General features: G+C 43.4%; 1 protein-coding gene and 1 pseudogene across 1 annotated transcript in view; one reads left to right on the forward strand and one right to left on the reverse strand.

Annotated features, from left to right (window-relative positions):
• The window catches only part of ANKRD13A (ankyrin repeat domain 13A), a 32,830-nt gene that overhangs the window by 2,851 nt on the left and 15,636 nt on the right, over positions 1 to 14,343 (forward strand). Inside the window, exons 2-5 of the mRNA XM_043557866.1 lie at positions 7,603 to 7,735; positions 8,563 to 8,687; positions 12,093 to 12,138; positions 13,292 to 13,435. Of these exons, the coding sequence (XP_043413801.1) occupies positions 7,603 to 7,735; positions 8,563 to 8,687; positions 12,093 to 12,138; positions 13,292 to 13,435 (448 nt within the window). The remainder of the gene's footprint in view (positions 1 to 7,602; positions 7,736 to 8,562; positions 8,688 to 12,092; positions 12,139 to 13,291; positions 13,436 to 14,343) is intronic.
• Positions 14,178 to 14,246, reverse strand: LOC122471069 (annotated as a pseudogene).

A 14,343-nucleotide genomic window follows, 5' to 3' on the forward strand; every position in this document is an offset into this window, starting at 1 on the left:
TGCTGATTACGTTGTGAGCCTGGGCTAGTTGTTCACCCTTGCTGGATTGTTTCATCTGTAAAAACAGGGAGAGTAGCACTGCAAGCCTACTCCTTTGCCAGGCACTGTGGCAAAGTGCTTTACATGCACTTTTAGATTTGCTTCTCACACCGAATCGCCTGGAGTGAACGCTATCACGATCCCCATTTTACAGAGAAGGAGACCAGATGAGGTGGAGAGGCTCAGTTGCATGCTTAGCCAGTGGCTGCACCAGGGTGTGGACTCAGAAAGCTGGACTCTGCCCTAGTGCTGTATTCTTAACCCTTCCATTCTACTTCTTTCCATAAAAGTACCTCCATTTCACGGTTGTGGACAATAAGGCAGAAAACAGATCGGAGAGTGCGGCCACGTAGTAAATGGGAGTAACCTCCTGTGTCATCATTGCTGCTGTGATTCTGTTTCTTTTCTGTATGCTCCAGTTTTTCTGCAAGGAACCTATACTGGGTGCATAATTAAAAACAAAAAGTTCCTGTCGCCCAGCAGTACAAGCAGCTGTTTCACTTGGCGTTTCGTTTGCCAGAAAGCCTCTGCTGGCCGGTCCTTCATTCCTTCCATCCCACGAGTGAGACTTGAAGCAGGCACACGGGTGGCTGTAAGAATTGTGTTTTGTTCTAAGAGCAGCAGCACAGAAAGAATCAAGTTCGTCCAGAGGAAGAGGACAGGCACGTTTGTGAGTGTGTGTGAGTCAGCCCCCACCCCGAGGTCTTGCTGCAAGCTGGAGTGTGGAGTTTGCCAACTCTGCAGTAGTTTTAGGCTTTCCATGTTGGCTCAGCAGAAGCACTTTATTAAGTGCCTCTTAACGCATCAGCTCTCTGGTCTTTAATATTCAGTGGGGCCTTGAAGTTGTGCAGTGGAGATGATTTGTGTCATGGTTATGATGTTTGTCATTTAGGTAGAGAGGTCTGTGAAACATCTCCGGCCTTCTTACAGATGCTGGGAGAATGAGCGAACACTTAACAGGGACATATGTAAAGGTCAGCAATGTACCTTATATGTGTGGTGGGGCGGGGGGGGGGGTACCCAGGACCCAGTAGGGTGGAGGGTGGCAGATGAGGCCTAACTCGAGGGCCAGCCCCCAGTTGGGAAGCCAGCAGGTGAAAGCCCACCACCATCAGGGCAAGAGGAAGAGGATGTTCTAGACATCAGCAGTACTCAGAGCTGAACAGGGAGCCACCCCGGGGTTCTCGCCCCAGTCTACGGCAGGCCAAGTCGGGCACTGGGTGCACATTCAGGTTGGCGCCTGTTGGCTGGCATCCTGCCAGGAGCCAGGCATCCAAGATGAAGAGCTAGCCTGCTCTCGGGTGCTCTCCCGTGGCCCTGGGGGCTCAGGCTCACTGGAGGGAACTACATCCATGGATGCCATTTCCTGCCTGATTTGGGGTGGGGGAGTCAGTGTGGGCCACAGCCGCAGAGGACCAGGGCAGTCTGAGATGCACAGGAATGAGGGTGGTTGACTCTTGAGAGAATGGAAGGCCAGTTAGCAGCCTCTTCCCGGAGGCCCTGCAAGAGGTCACAGTGAAAGTTTATGAAGCACTTGCTTCATGCGAGGTGCTAGGTGCTAGGTGCGGTGGGGAGACCCAGAAGGTTTGAGAAATTCACCTGAGGCCGGTCAGGTCCTGGAAGCGGGCCTGTCATCTGGCTCTGCAGCCTACACTCAAAGCTTGGCCTCTTCCTGCCTCCGGAGGGCGGCAGGATGTAAACAAGGCTTGGAGCAAGCAAAGTTAGTGGGCTTAAATTAGCACATAGGAAGGAGATGTGCAGAACTCTCATTCCTGTTCCTCTTTGGGGGAACTGTTATAATTTAAAGAGGTGAGCATTTTTAATTTGGTACAGTTCATGATTGAAGAAAGCTAAAGGAAAAACCAAAGTGATCAGCTTCCAATGTGAATTCCAGTTTAATTCCAAAAGCTCTCGCCCACCGAGCTAATGTCGTTGGTTGGAGACCCTTATATTAACTGTAATGAAATTTGAACAGATCCCTGTTAGGGAGAAAGTTTCAGCTTATATGAAACTCCATATGTGGGTGTATGATAATAAGAGCTAATTCTTAGTGTTTCTACGGGGTTAAGTATTGTGCCCTAACTCTTGTAAGAACTCTGTAAGGTAGGTGTTTTTTATTGTTCCCAGTTTACAAGGGAGCAAACTGAAGTCCAACCGAAATTAAGCAATTCGTTAAACAGTGTATAGATAATAGGTTAGTTGTACGTATTACATAAAGCACATACATACGTAGGATTTTTTTTTTTACGTAGGTTTTTGTTTAAACATCTTTGTTGAGATATAATTCACCCATTAAAGTGTATCATTCAGTGGTTTTTAGCATATTAACTGAGTTGTGTCACCATCAGCACTATCAAATTCCAGAACATCTTCATTACCCCAAAAAGAAACCCCATCCCCCTGAATCACTCCCGATTTCCCCTCAACTTCTTCAGCCCCAGGCGACTTCGAATCTACTTGCTGCCTCTATAGATTGCCTATTCTGGATGCTTCCTACAAATGGAATCATACAGTATGTGGCCTTTTGTGTCTGGCTTCTTTCATGTAGCACGTTTTGGAGGTTCATCCACGTGTGGTATTTATCAGTACTTCATTCTTTTCTATGGCCGAATAATATTCCATTGTCTGGGTGTACCACATTTTGTTTATCCATTTACCAGCTGATGGATATTTTTGTTCCCCCTTGCCACTATTTGGCTATATGAATAATGCTGCTGTGCACATTTGTGTATAAGTTTTCATATGAGTGTGTTTTTCTTTTTCTTGGGTAAATACGAGAGGAATTGTGGGGTCATATGGTCACTGTATGTTTGACTTTTTTTTTCTTTTAATCCACACTTGAGTTATTTTTTTTTTTTTAGTAAAATTTTTTTTTAACGTTTGTTTATTTTTGAGAGAGAAAGAGAGATCAGGAGAGGGGCAGAGAGAGATGGAGGGGACACAGAGTCTGACGCAGGCTCCAGGGTCTGGAGCTGTCAGCGCAGAGCCCAACGCGGGGCTCAAATTCACGAGCTGCGAGATCATGACCTGAGCTGAAATGGGGTGATTAACCAACTGAGCCACCCAGCCGCCCCTATATTTGACATTTTGAGGAACTGCCAATTGTTTTTCCAAATTGGCTGCACCCATTTTACATTCCCACCAGCAGTGGATGAGGGTTCCAGTTGCTCCACGTTCATGTCAACACTTGCTAGTCTTTATGACTGCAGTCATCCTAGTGGGTGTGCAGTGCTACCTAACTGCAGTTTTGATGGACATTCCCCTAGTGGTTAGTGAAATTGAATCTCTTTTCACGTACTTCTTTGCACTGGCATATCTTCTTTGAAGAAATGTCTATTCCAATTCTATTTTCATTTAAACATTGGGTTATTTGTCTTTTGTATTCTTGAGAAGTTAAGGTTCTTCATATATTCTGGATACTAGCCCCTTATCAGATAAATGACTTGAAACTATTTTTTTCCCATTCTGTGGAATGTTTTTTTGTTTTTTGTTCTTTCCTTTTTTATGATATCATGTGAGGTACAAAAGTGTTCAATTCTGGTGAAGTGCAGTTTGTCTGTATTTTCTTTGGTCTCTTATGCTTTTGGTTTTGTATCTGATTAGATTTTACCTAACCCAAGGTCACAAAGACGTACTCCTATTTTTCTTCTAAGAGTTCTGTTGTTTTAGCTCTTACATTTGGGTTTATGATCAACTTATTTTTTTTAATTTAACTTTTTAAATCTTTATTTATTTTTGAGAAAGAGAGACAGAGCATGAGCTGGGGAGACACAGAGAGTGAGGGAGACACAGAATGTGAAGCAGGGTCCAGGCTCTGAACTGTCAGCACAAAGCCCCATGTAGGGCTTGAACTCATGAACTGCCAGATCAAGACCTGAGCTGAAGTTTGACACTTAAACTGAGCCACTCAGGCGCCCCTCAATTTATTTTTTTTTAAGTTTATTTATTTGTTTTGAGAGAGAGAGAGAGAGAGAGCGAGCAAGCAAGCACCAGCCGGGGAGAGGCAGAGAGAGAGGGAGAGAAAGAGAATCCCAAGCAGGCTGTGTGCTCACGAACCGTGAGATCATGACCTGAGCTGAAGAGTCGGATGCTTAACTGCCTGAGCCAGCCAGGTGCTCTGGGCTTATGATCAGTTTAGAGCTTAGTCTTGTTTGGGCTGCTGTAACAAAATACCATAGACGGCATAGTTTATAAACAATGGAAATTAATTTCTTACAGTTCAGGAGGCTCTAAGTCCAAGAAAATGGTGCAGCAGATTAGGTGTGGTGGCTGGAGAGGGCTCTCTTCCTGGTTCCTAGCAGTAGCTTTCTCACTGTGTCCTCACATGGTGGGAGGGGGGCTGGCAAGGCTCTGGGGTCTCTTTTGCTAAGACACTAATTCCACTCATGAGGGCCCCACCCTCATGACCTAAGCACCTCCCAGAGGCCCCACTTCTAATACCATCATCTTTGAAGGTTAGTATTTCAGAGCACATTCACATGCATCTACTGAGATGATAATGCGTTTTTTATTTTATCTTATTCTATTGATATGATATATTACACTAATCATCAGATGTTAATCCACCTTTGCATTCAGGATAAATCTCACTTGGTCCTGGTGTTGAACAGCTCTTTTTATGTGTTGCTAAATTTGTTTTGCTAATATATTGTTGAGGATTTTGCATCTATGTCAGAGGTAGTGGGCTGTGGTTTTCTTTTTTGGTGATGCGTTTGTCATCAGGATAATACTGGGCTCGTACAGTGAGGTGGGAAGTTTTCCTTTATCTTCCATTTTTTTGGAAGAGTTTGTGAAGAATTGATATTAATTCTTTGAATGTTTGGTAGAATCCACCAGTGAAGTGATCTGGGCCTGAGACTTTTTTTCCTGGGAAGTTTAAAAATTACTGATTCAGTCACTTGTTAGAAATTGTTAAGATTTTCTGTTTTTTCTTCAGTCAGTTTTGCTAGTTTGTATCTGTCTAGGAATATGTGCCTTTCATTTAAGTTCTGTTACTCAGTTGGCATACAGTTGTTCATAGTATTCCTTTGAAATATTTTGTGTTTCTGTAGAGTTGGTAGTGATATCCCCTCTTTCATTCCTCCTTTCAGTAACTGGAGTCTTTTCTCTTTCATTTCTTGGTCAAACTAGCTGAAAGTTTGTCAATTTTGTTGATATTTACCAAGAACCAATTTTTAGTTTTGTTGATTTTTCTGTGTTGATTTGCTATCCTGTTTTGCTAATTTCTACTTTAATCATCCACTGTTTAAAAAAAAAAAAGTTCAAAGTTTATTTATTTTGAAGGAGAAAGAGAGCATGAGTCAGGGAGGGGCAGAGAGAGAGAGAGAGAGAGAGAGGTTGAGAGATTGAGAGAGAGGGAATCTCAAGCAGGCTCCACAGTGTCATTGCAGAGCCAGGCACGAGGCTCGAACCCACGAACCGTGGGTTCATGACCTGAGCTGAAATCAAGAGTTGGATGCTTCATCGACTGAGCCCACCCAGGTGCCCCTGGCACAGTCATCCGCTGTTTTTAATAACAGTCACCATCATATAGTATTCTTCTTTCCTTCTCTCCTTTCAAAGGAGAAAGAGACACATGAGGCCCTTCAGAGCTACAATTAGCAAAATACACAATGTGCTGCTGTCCATCTCATACATGTGGTTTTACCTGTGGTTCGAAATAGGAAAGAGCCAACAACTTAGTGTATTTGGCTTTGATTTTACACATCATATCTAGTGGTTGCCCAGGAGCTTGGGTGTCAATCCTTAGTCTGAGATGTTAGTTTTGTTCTGGGGTGTGACCTGCATTAGGTAGAATTTCCCCATTTCTGTGATAAATATTGTTAAGCATTTCCTGTCTGTCAGGCCGTGTCCTAAACCCAACACCTTTCCCGTAGACTGAACTTGTTCGGTGAGAAAACAGTCTATATAACAGACGTGTAAGGAAATAATGAATTTGCTAATTATTTCTTTCCTGCTAAACTTCAACTCAGTTAAAAGTCTTAGCTGTATTACTTTTTTAAAAACAATGATTTACTGCAGAGTAGAGACTAGGGTGGTGGAGGAAGCTAAGAAATATAACACTTGGATCTGGCCCTTTGGAATTCTCAGTCTTTGGTGAGATAGACAAGCCATACCCTTGGGAAAAGCCAGGGAATCCTGGGAGGTGCCCTGGGCCCCATGCCAGGAGATGTGTTGGTATTCCAGTGCCTGAGAGAACACTGAGGCCTGGGATTGGTCCAGGAGGACGTGTGTTCACTCAGCAGAATGCCTTCCGCCACTGCTGTTATTCCTCGATAACAGTTCCTGTCTTCACTGCAGAGTGGCCATGATGCAATTAGCAAAGCAGGGAAGTTCAGTAGCTGGTGGACAGCAGTTCCCTCGTTCTGTTTGCCTTCCTCCCCTATGGCCAGTACGTGGCATGTTCTGGGTATCTGTGGAGGCTGCGTAGCAACCGGCATCTCAAATCAAGAGAAAGCACATCTTCTAAGAAGTAGATGGCACTTTTATATCCCAAAAGTCCCATGGCAGTTTACTGTGTCCTTGGAAGAACGTTCAGTGTCATCTTTGGAAGGCAGCATTCAGCGTTCAGACTGAGCTCCCGCCAGAGAAACTGCCACTTGGCTCTGGCCACCCAACGCAGGTGGCAGAGGGCGGGCCTGAATAGGCATAAAGAGCGAAAGCCAAACCGCTGTGTCTGGCATGGGGAAGAAAACCTTCAAGGGGAAATGGACCAAAACGGCATGTGCTTGTTTTCACATTTACCTATAAATATGTCCACATGCACGCCTGGCAGGTCATGTGTGTCACAGGACCCGTGGATGCTGCTACGTTAGGGCGCTTGGAAATCCATTCAGAGCAATGAGAGTGGCATTTTGGTGGGAACCCAGCTAGACAATGTAATTTTATTCTGACCCAAATTATCTTCTGAACTTTCAGTTTTGCTTGAAGTCCTACACTTCCTGTTCTAGACCTGAGTGCTGACATATGCTTGAGAAATCCCCCATGTTCTGTGTCGCAGGGTGGCTGCATTTCATGAAAGCTCCTAGCCTTTACTTAGTCTTACTTTGAGTGCCGTTGAGAGCAAAAGATGTGTTTCATTATCTGAGGCTTATAGCCAACGTTTATTTATTAGGCATTTAACTTTATAGAAAAAGGAACTCAGTAGTTATCATCTTTATTTATAGCCAAATTAATATTTCAACCACGCCCATGTGCAAGCATTCATTTTCCTACACATTTCTGTAGTTAATGTGTAAATACTATTTTCTATTTTTATACTAAATTAAAATTTTTTTAAGCCTATTTATTTATTTTGAGAGAGAGCGTGAGCAGGAGGGGCAGAGAGAGGGGGAGAGAGAATCTCAAGCAGGCTCTGCACTGCCAGCTCAGAGTCTGACCCGGGACTTGAACTCACGAACCGTGAGATCATGACCTGAGCTGAAATCAAGAGTTGGACACTTAACTGACCGAGCCACCCAGGCGCCCCGATTTTTATACTAAATTTTATCTCTTAAACACATTTCCATGTTTTGATATAATATACAGTATACGATCCTGTAAACACTAGTGTTTACTTCACAGAATGTGGAGGCTCTGGATCCACGAGGTCGAACCTTACTCCACCTTGCTGTTTCTCTGGGACATTTGGAATCTGCTAGAGTCTTGCTCCGACATAAAGCAGATGTTACAAAAGAAAATCGTGAGGGATGGACAGGCAAGTATACTTTTAAAATCAAATTGAAAACCTTTTGTTTTGCTTTCATCTGAAACCAAACTGAATAAAGGCCAGTCCCAATTATAATTGTCCTCAGGTTATCTTTACCTTAAGACTCTTTCTCTCTTGGGACCAGGGACCGGGGTGAGTTGATGAGGGCCTTGGAGGCTTGCTGGCTGGCCTGCAGCACGATGGTCAGAATTGTGTCCTGGGCCAGAAGCCCTCAGTAGAGGGTGACTCCTATCCAGAAAGCAGCTCTGAGTACAAACCCTTGTACCATACACGGGTATGGAGGCCGGACTCCCTCTGAGGAATGTGATGTTAGCTCCAGTGAATCTGTCAGCATAGGCAAAATCAAAAAGAAATTATGGCTAAAAGTAGCCTTTTCCAATGCAACTCTGGCATTTCACTTGACTGCAAGCTATCTATCATACTGTCGGTCAGAGTGATTTTATGTTGGCTGAACAAGGAGATGCATAAGCGCTACCCGCCCGATCCCCACGTGACCACAGTTGTGCGATCACACAGATAAAGCCAGCTCAGCTCTCTGAAAACACGCAGGATTTCAGAACCAGTGGGAAGAAAGGGGGTGGGGGGGGAGGATCGAAGTTGGTTTGATCAAGAGGCTACAAGTGCTGTATTTTCTTTTCACTGTTAAGAGCTAGCTATAAGCAGCCATGGTCATAAAAGTGAGGTGGGACTGTAGCCTCTGTGTCTCTGAAGAAAATGTTAGTCTTTGATCTGTAGATTCTTTTCAGACTGGCTGAGGAATTTGTCAGAGGGCATGAGACTACTGGGTGATGACGTTTCACCATTTTGGTTTCCAGTTTTACACGAGGCTGTGAGCACTGGTGACCCCGAGATGGTGTGCGCCGTTCTGCAGCACCGGGACTACCACAACACGTCCATGGCCCTGGAAGGGGTGCCTGAGCTGCTCCAGAAGATTCTCGAGGTATCCATAAAAATCTGACGATGCCATGATGTGGGTCAATTGCTGACAGCGTAGCCGGAGACACAATTGGACACCCACGTGTACCTTCATGAGAGTTTTTCAGTCATAAACATGCTCTGTTTAATACCAAATAGTATTGTTGCTTTTCTACTAAATGTATGAGGTCTTTCACAAATTACGTTTCTGGGTCACTAGACCTACCCTTTTAAGTGCTATTTAAACATGATAGCTTAAGACAAATATACATCAACTAATTTGTCTGGGTGCTCGTCTTCTTAACAGTGGCCTTCTGAGCACAGGTCATCTTGAGGAAATTGTGATGAGCATTGGTTACTGTACCGGGGTTTCCAGGGCCCGTGAGCTCCGATGTCTGTGTGCACCTTCTCCTTGCCACACCTGTTGACTCCAGCCATTAGCATTTTTTGACTTCAAATCTGTTGGCTTCGTTTGTTGACAGCCCAGTGGCTTTTGGCCAGTAATGACAGTTATCTGTGAATTAAGGTTTATGGGCTCTGTGATACTCGAGGGTCATTTTTATAGCAGTTTGCCTCCAGGCTCATCGACCATTTTGCATGACGGCTGCCATTTTTCAGACAGTCTTTGTTACCTGCAGCAACGTTCTTAGGAGTCAGTTGTGCAATATTCTCAGGGCAACAGGAGACAAGAAAGGACCTGTGCCTCAATCTTCCTGTCATTTATTCTCCATTTAAGCACATGAGTGAGCTTCCCAAAATATCTCCAAAGATATTTGCCAGATAAGTCCGCTGCACAGCTTTAGTCAATATTTCTTGAGAAAAATTTTTCTTGAGAAAAATTAACAGCTCTGTTGAGGAAAGGAACAGTTTTGCAATGAGTAAGCCAATCACTGCCCGTTATCTGAGCACTCTTTTTTTTTTTTAATTTTAATTTTAATTTTTTTCAATTTACATCCAAATTAGTTAGCATATACTGCAACAATGATTTCCGGAGTAAATTCTTTAATGCCCCTTACCCGTTTAGCCCATCCCCCTTCCCACAACCCCTCCAGGAACCCTCAGTTTGTTCTCCATATTTATGAGTCTCTTCTGTTGTGCCCCCCTCCCTGTTTTTATATTATTTTTGTTTCCTTTTCCTTATGTTCCCCTGTTTTGTCTCTTAAAGTCCTCATATGAGTGAAGTCATATGATTTTTGTCTTTCTCTGACTGACTAATTTCACTTAGCATAATACCCTCCAGTTCCATCCATGTAGTTGCAAATGGCAAGATTTCATTCTTTTTGATTGCCGAGTAATACTCCATTGTATATATATACCACATCTTCTTTATCCATTCATCCATCGATGGACATTTGGGCTCTTTGCATACTCTGGCTATTGTTGATAGTGCTGCTATAAACATGGGGGTGCACGTGCCCCTTTGAAACAGCATACCTGTATCCCTTGGATAAATACATAGTAGTGCAATTGCTGGGTTGTAGGGTCATTCTATTTTTAGTTTTTTGAGGAACCTCCACACTGTTTTCCACAGTGGCTGCACCAGTTTGCATTCCCACCAGTTCGCAGTGCAAAAGAGATCCTCTTTCTCCGCATCCCCGCCAACATCTGTTGTTGCCTGAGTTGTTAACGTTAGCCATTCTGACAGGTGTGAGGTGGTATCTCATGGTTTTGATTTGTATTTCCCTGATGATGAGTGACATTGAGCATTTTTACATGTGTCAGTTGGGCCATCTGGATGTCTTCTTTGGAGAAGTGTCTATTCATGTCTTTTGCCCATTTCTTCACTGGATTATTTGTTTTTTGGGTGTTGAGTTTGAGAAGTTCTCTATAGATTTTGGATACTAACCCTTTGTCTGATATGTTGTTTGCAAATATCTTCTCCCATTCTGTTGGTTGCCTTTTAGTTTTACTGATTGTTTCCTTTCCTCTGAGCACTCTTTTTTAAAGACATATTTGTATGACACTCAAGCAAAAGCATTCCTAGAGATACTCCTTTTTCATGGGCTGCATGAATCCTTCCATGAAATACGAAATGGTTGTATGCATTGTTTTTAAACAGTTGTGTCTGGTGTGCAAAGACCAAGTGGGTTTATTGTTTTCTTATCTAACGTACCAGAGGAGGAACTAAAGACACATCTGCCCACTCAGCAAAACAGCAAATGACTTAATGTGGACTCACCCTCTTTTAAAAAATTCAGTGTAAAGGACTTTCTTTTCTTACCTGTATTGATCCATAGCAGCAAACTGCATTGTACTGTGCTCTCTGCTTGAAGGTGTAGACAGCCTGTGAATGACCTGTGTGCTCAGTGGCACCAGATGCTGTGGTTGACATTTTGTCTTTCAACAGTCTCCTTAAAACAAGCCCACCTTTTCTTGTGTGCTGCCCCTCAGAGGGCCTTTGCCCATCACTGGAATTCTGGTTTTACTCTAGGCTAGATCCTTGCCCTTCCTGTCCTGTCCTGTAAAAACTGTGACAAACCACGGGGGTGGGAAGGAACAGAACAACATCTGGGATTTCTAGCATTTCTCTTCTTGGATGGTAACTGCTGGACTTCTTAAGAGCTCTCCAAGAACCTTCTGTAAAAATTCCTGGCAGGTCAGGGGCGCCTGGGTGGCTCAGTTGGTTGAGCATCCGACTTTGGCTCAGGTCATGATCTCATTGGTGGGTTCGAGCCCCACATCGGGCTCTGTGCTGACCGAACCTGCTTTGGATTCTCTGTCTTCCTTTCTCTCTCCTCCTCCCCACCCCCAACCCCCTAACCCCCTATGTGTGCACACTCTTTCTATGTCAAAAATAAACATTAAAAGAAAATTACAGAATTCATGGTAGGTCAGAAAGTCATCCTAAACAGGGCTGCTCTGGTGGTGTAAAATTTTATAAAGCCAAGTACTAAAAGTTTAAGAGGAAAATGAGGGCAGAAGTCTCTTAACTGGAGGGAAAATCAATTTCCTGGGGAAGTGATGTCTGGCAGCCTCTTCTGGTTTCGAGGTCCAGTGAATTTGAAGCACTTGCCAGCACACAAACTTTTACAGTCAAGTTCCCTGTAGAATAGACGGACTTGACATTCCTTTCTCGCTGCCCAGGACAGTCTGTTACCCACACTGCCTGGCAGTGCACAAGCCCATCTTCCAGGCTCATCTTTCTGCTACTGTTAGGAACCAGACTCTCCTAAATCAGATTTGATTTTATCCCCCTCTAACCTTGTTGCCTTCAGTTAACTTTATTGACTGTCTAGACATATTTTATATCGAGGTAAAATATCAGCCTGCGTATAAAATAAGCACTTATTTTTGACGGGTTTGCATTTTATGTTTCTTCTTATTTTCTCTGTTCTCTCCTCCTCCCCCTCTAAAACCTCATTAACCCTTACCATGTTTGCGTTTAGTTTATAGCGCCAAGGGTCATTTACTTTAAACCTTTGTCCTTCAGGCTCCGGATTTCTATGTGCAGATGAAATGGGAATTCACCAGCTGGGGTGAGTGGCTCTGGGCTTAAAATTTATTTGTTTCCAGATGTATTGACCCTGAATAGAAGTTTATTTTTCCTTTCTAAGATTTTAATGTGTATATATTTTTAAGTCTAAGAAATGCATGGTAAAAAAATAAAGAAAAACCGTCACCTATAGTCTCACTTAAGCACAACTTAAGCTGTTAATGCTTTGGATGTTTTCCTTCTTGTTTTTGCCCCTACGCACAGAGATTTTTCTCCCAAGTATCTGTAAATATAATATAGAGACAGTTTTTTCTCCACTTTTTGTCACTTAATAGGAGACACTTGTCCATATTAATAGTTTTTTAAGATGTCACTTTAAATGGCTACAATTTTAGTTAGAAGATTTACCCTAATTTATTACTCATTTCCTTATGTGGTTCAACTTGCTTCTTTTAAACTTGTTATTAGAAAGAAGAGGAGGAGATGGATGTTGGAATAGCTTGATTTTTCACAAAGTGGATGTATTGCTCCAAAATCTTATGTAAGGCAAAGTGACTGACAGTAATTTTCATAGATGTTCCACTTTTATTCTTTGTAGATCAGTTAATAACAGCTCCTAACTCCCAGGCTGCCAGCCATTTCACTCTGACTTCCCTTCCAGGCAAGAAGTCACATTCGTAATGAAACATTTAAATGAAGTAAAAAAGTATGGGAAAGAAGAGAACTTCAGGTTCTTCTGGAAAACTTACAAGTTCTTCTCTCATGCAAATATCTGCATTTTTCAGATATTTTAGGTTTGACATTTTGAGGGGCGGATATGCCAGTGTGTTAGGGCACAGTGACGTGGTAGGAGCAGCATATGTGAGCAAGAAGGCCAGATGGACACATTCGGTAGCCCTGATGATGGTCAAAAAGACAGGTCCGTGTTGGGATCAGGGATGTCCTTGGGAAATTCACGTGTCTGGACAAAGACACATCTGCACCTCCATAAAGAGCTACAGAACAAAAGGTCCATTTTTAGTTTTGAAAAGTGGCTTCCCTATTGTAAGTGGGGGAGCCACACCCAGTTCCGAGGGTCACCGTCATGCGTGCCGCTCCTGTCTTTTTATTATTAAAGCTGGAATCCTGATTCCTTGGGCCTGTGTGCTCTGCTTGGCCCTCGAGTTTTTCCTCAGTAGTACACTTCTCTTCTCCAGTGCCCTTGGTTTCCAGAATATGCCCGAATGATGTCTGTCGCATTTGGAAAAGTGGTGCCAAACTGCGTGTGGATATCACGTTGCTGGGATTTGAGAACATGAGCTGGATAAGAGGGAGGCGCAGTTTTATATTTAAGGGAGAAGGTGAGTGATTCTATTCAGTTTTCATAATCACTGTTCACACTAAGTGACAGAATGATTTTTAATTTTTTTTTTGTTTATTTACTTTTTGAGAGAGAGAGAGAAACAGAGCTTGAGCAGGGGAGGGGCAGAGAAAGGGAGAGAAGGAGACACAGAATCCGAAGCAGGCTCCAGGCTCTTAGCTGTCAGCACAGAGCCAGACACGGGGCTCGAACCCACAAACCGTGGGATCATGACCTGAGCTGAAGTCAGACGCTTAACTGACTGAGCTACCCAGGCACCCCGACAAGAGTGATTTTTAACCATCAAAATGTGTTTGCATTCCTATACCTTATGTGATACTGTCTGGGGCATGTGTTTTGTGTTTTTTGTTTTTGTTGGTTATTCTTGTTAATTATTCAACTCTCAATTCCTCTATTTCTTTTTTGGATAGTTCTCTCTCTCTCTCTGTTTCTCTGGGGTTTTTTTTTGTTTGTTTGTTTGTTTGTTTGTTTGTTTGTTTGTTTTTAAGGGGTCTTCTGGTAAGGACCGGAAAGCCTGCTAGACAAATTCTATTTTTTTTTTTTTAATTTTTTTTTTCAACGTTTATTTATTTTTGGGACAGAGAGAGACAGAGCATGAACGGGGGAGGGGCAGAGAGAGAGGGAGACACAGAATCGGAAACAGGCTCCAGGCTCTGAGCCATCAGCCCAGAGCCCGACGCGGGGCTCGAACTCACGGACCGCGAGATCGTGACCTGGCTGAAGTCGGACGCTTAACCGACTGTGCCACCCAGGCGCCCCGCTAGACAAATTCTAAAGGAGCTGTAACACTCTGGATAGTTCTGTTCATTCTCTAGCCCCAATCATTTACCACCAAACACTGTCACCATTTGGAATGTCCCACATTCCTGAGCCCAGAATTTGAGACTC

This window comes from Prionailurus bengalensis, chromosome D3 (assembly GCF_016509475.1).
Source record: "Prionailurus bengalensis isolate Pbe53 chromosome D3, Fcat_Pben_1.1_paternal_pri, whole genome shotgun sequence".
Classification (NCBI taxonomy): domain Eukaryota; kingdom Metazoa; phylum Chordata; class Mammalia; order Carnivora; family Felidae; genus Prionailurus; species Prionailurus bengalensis.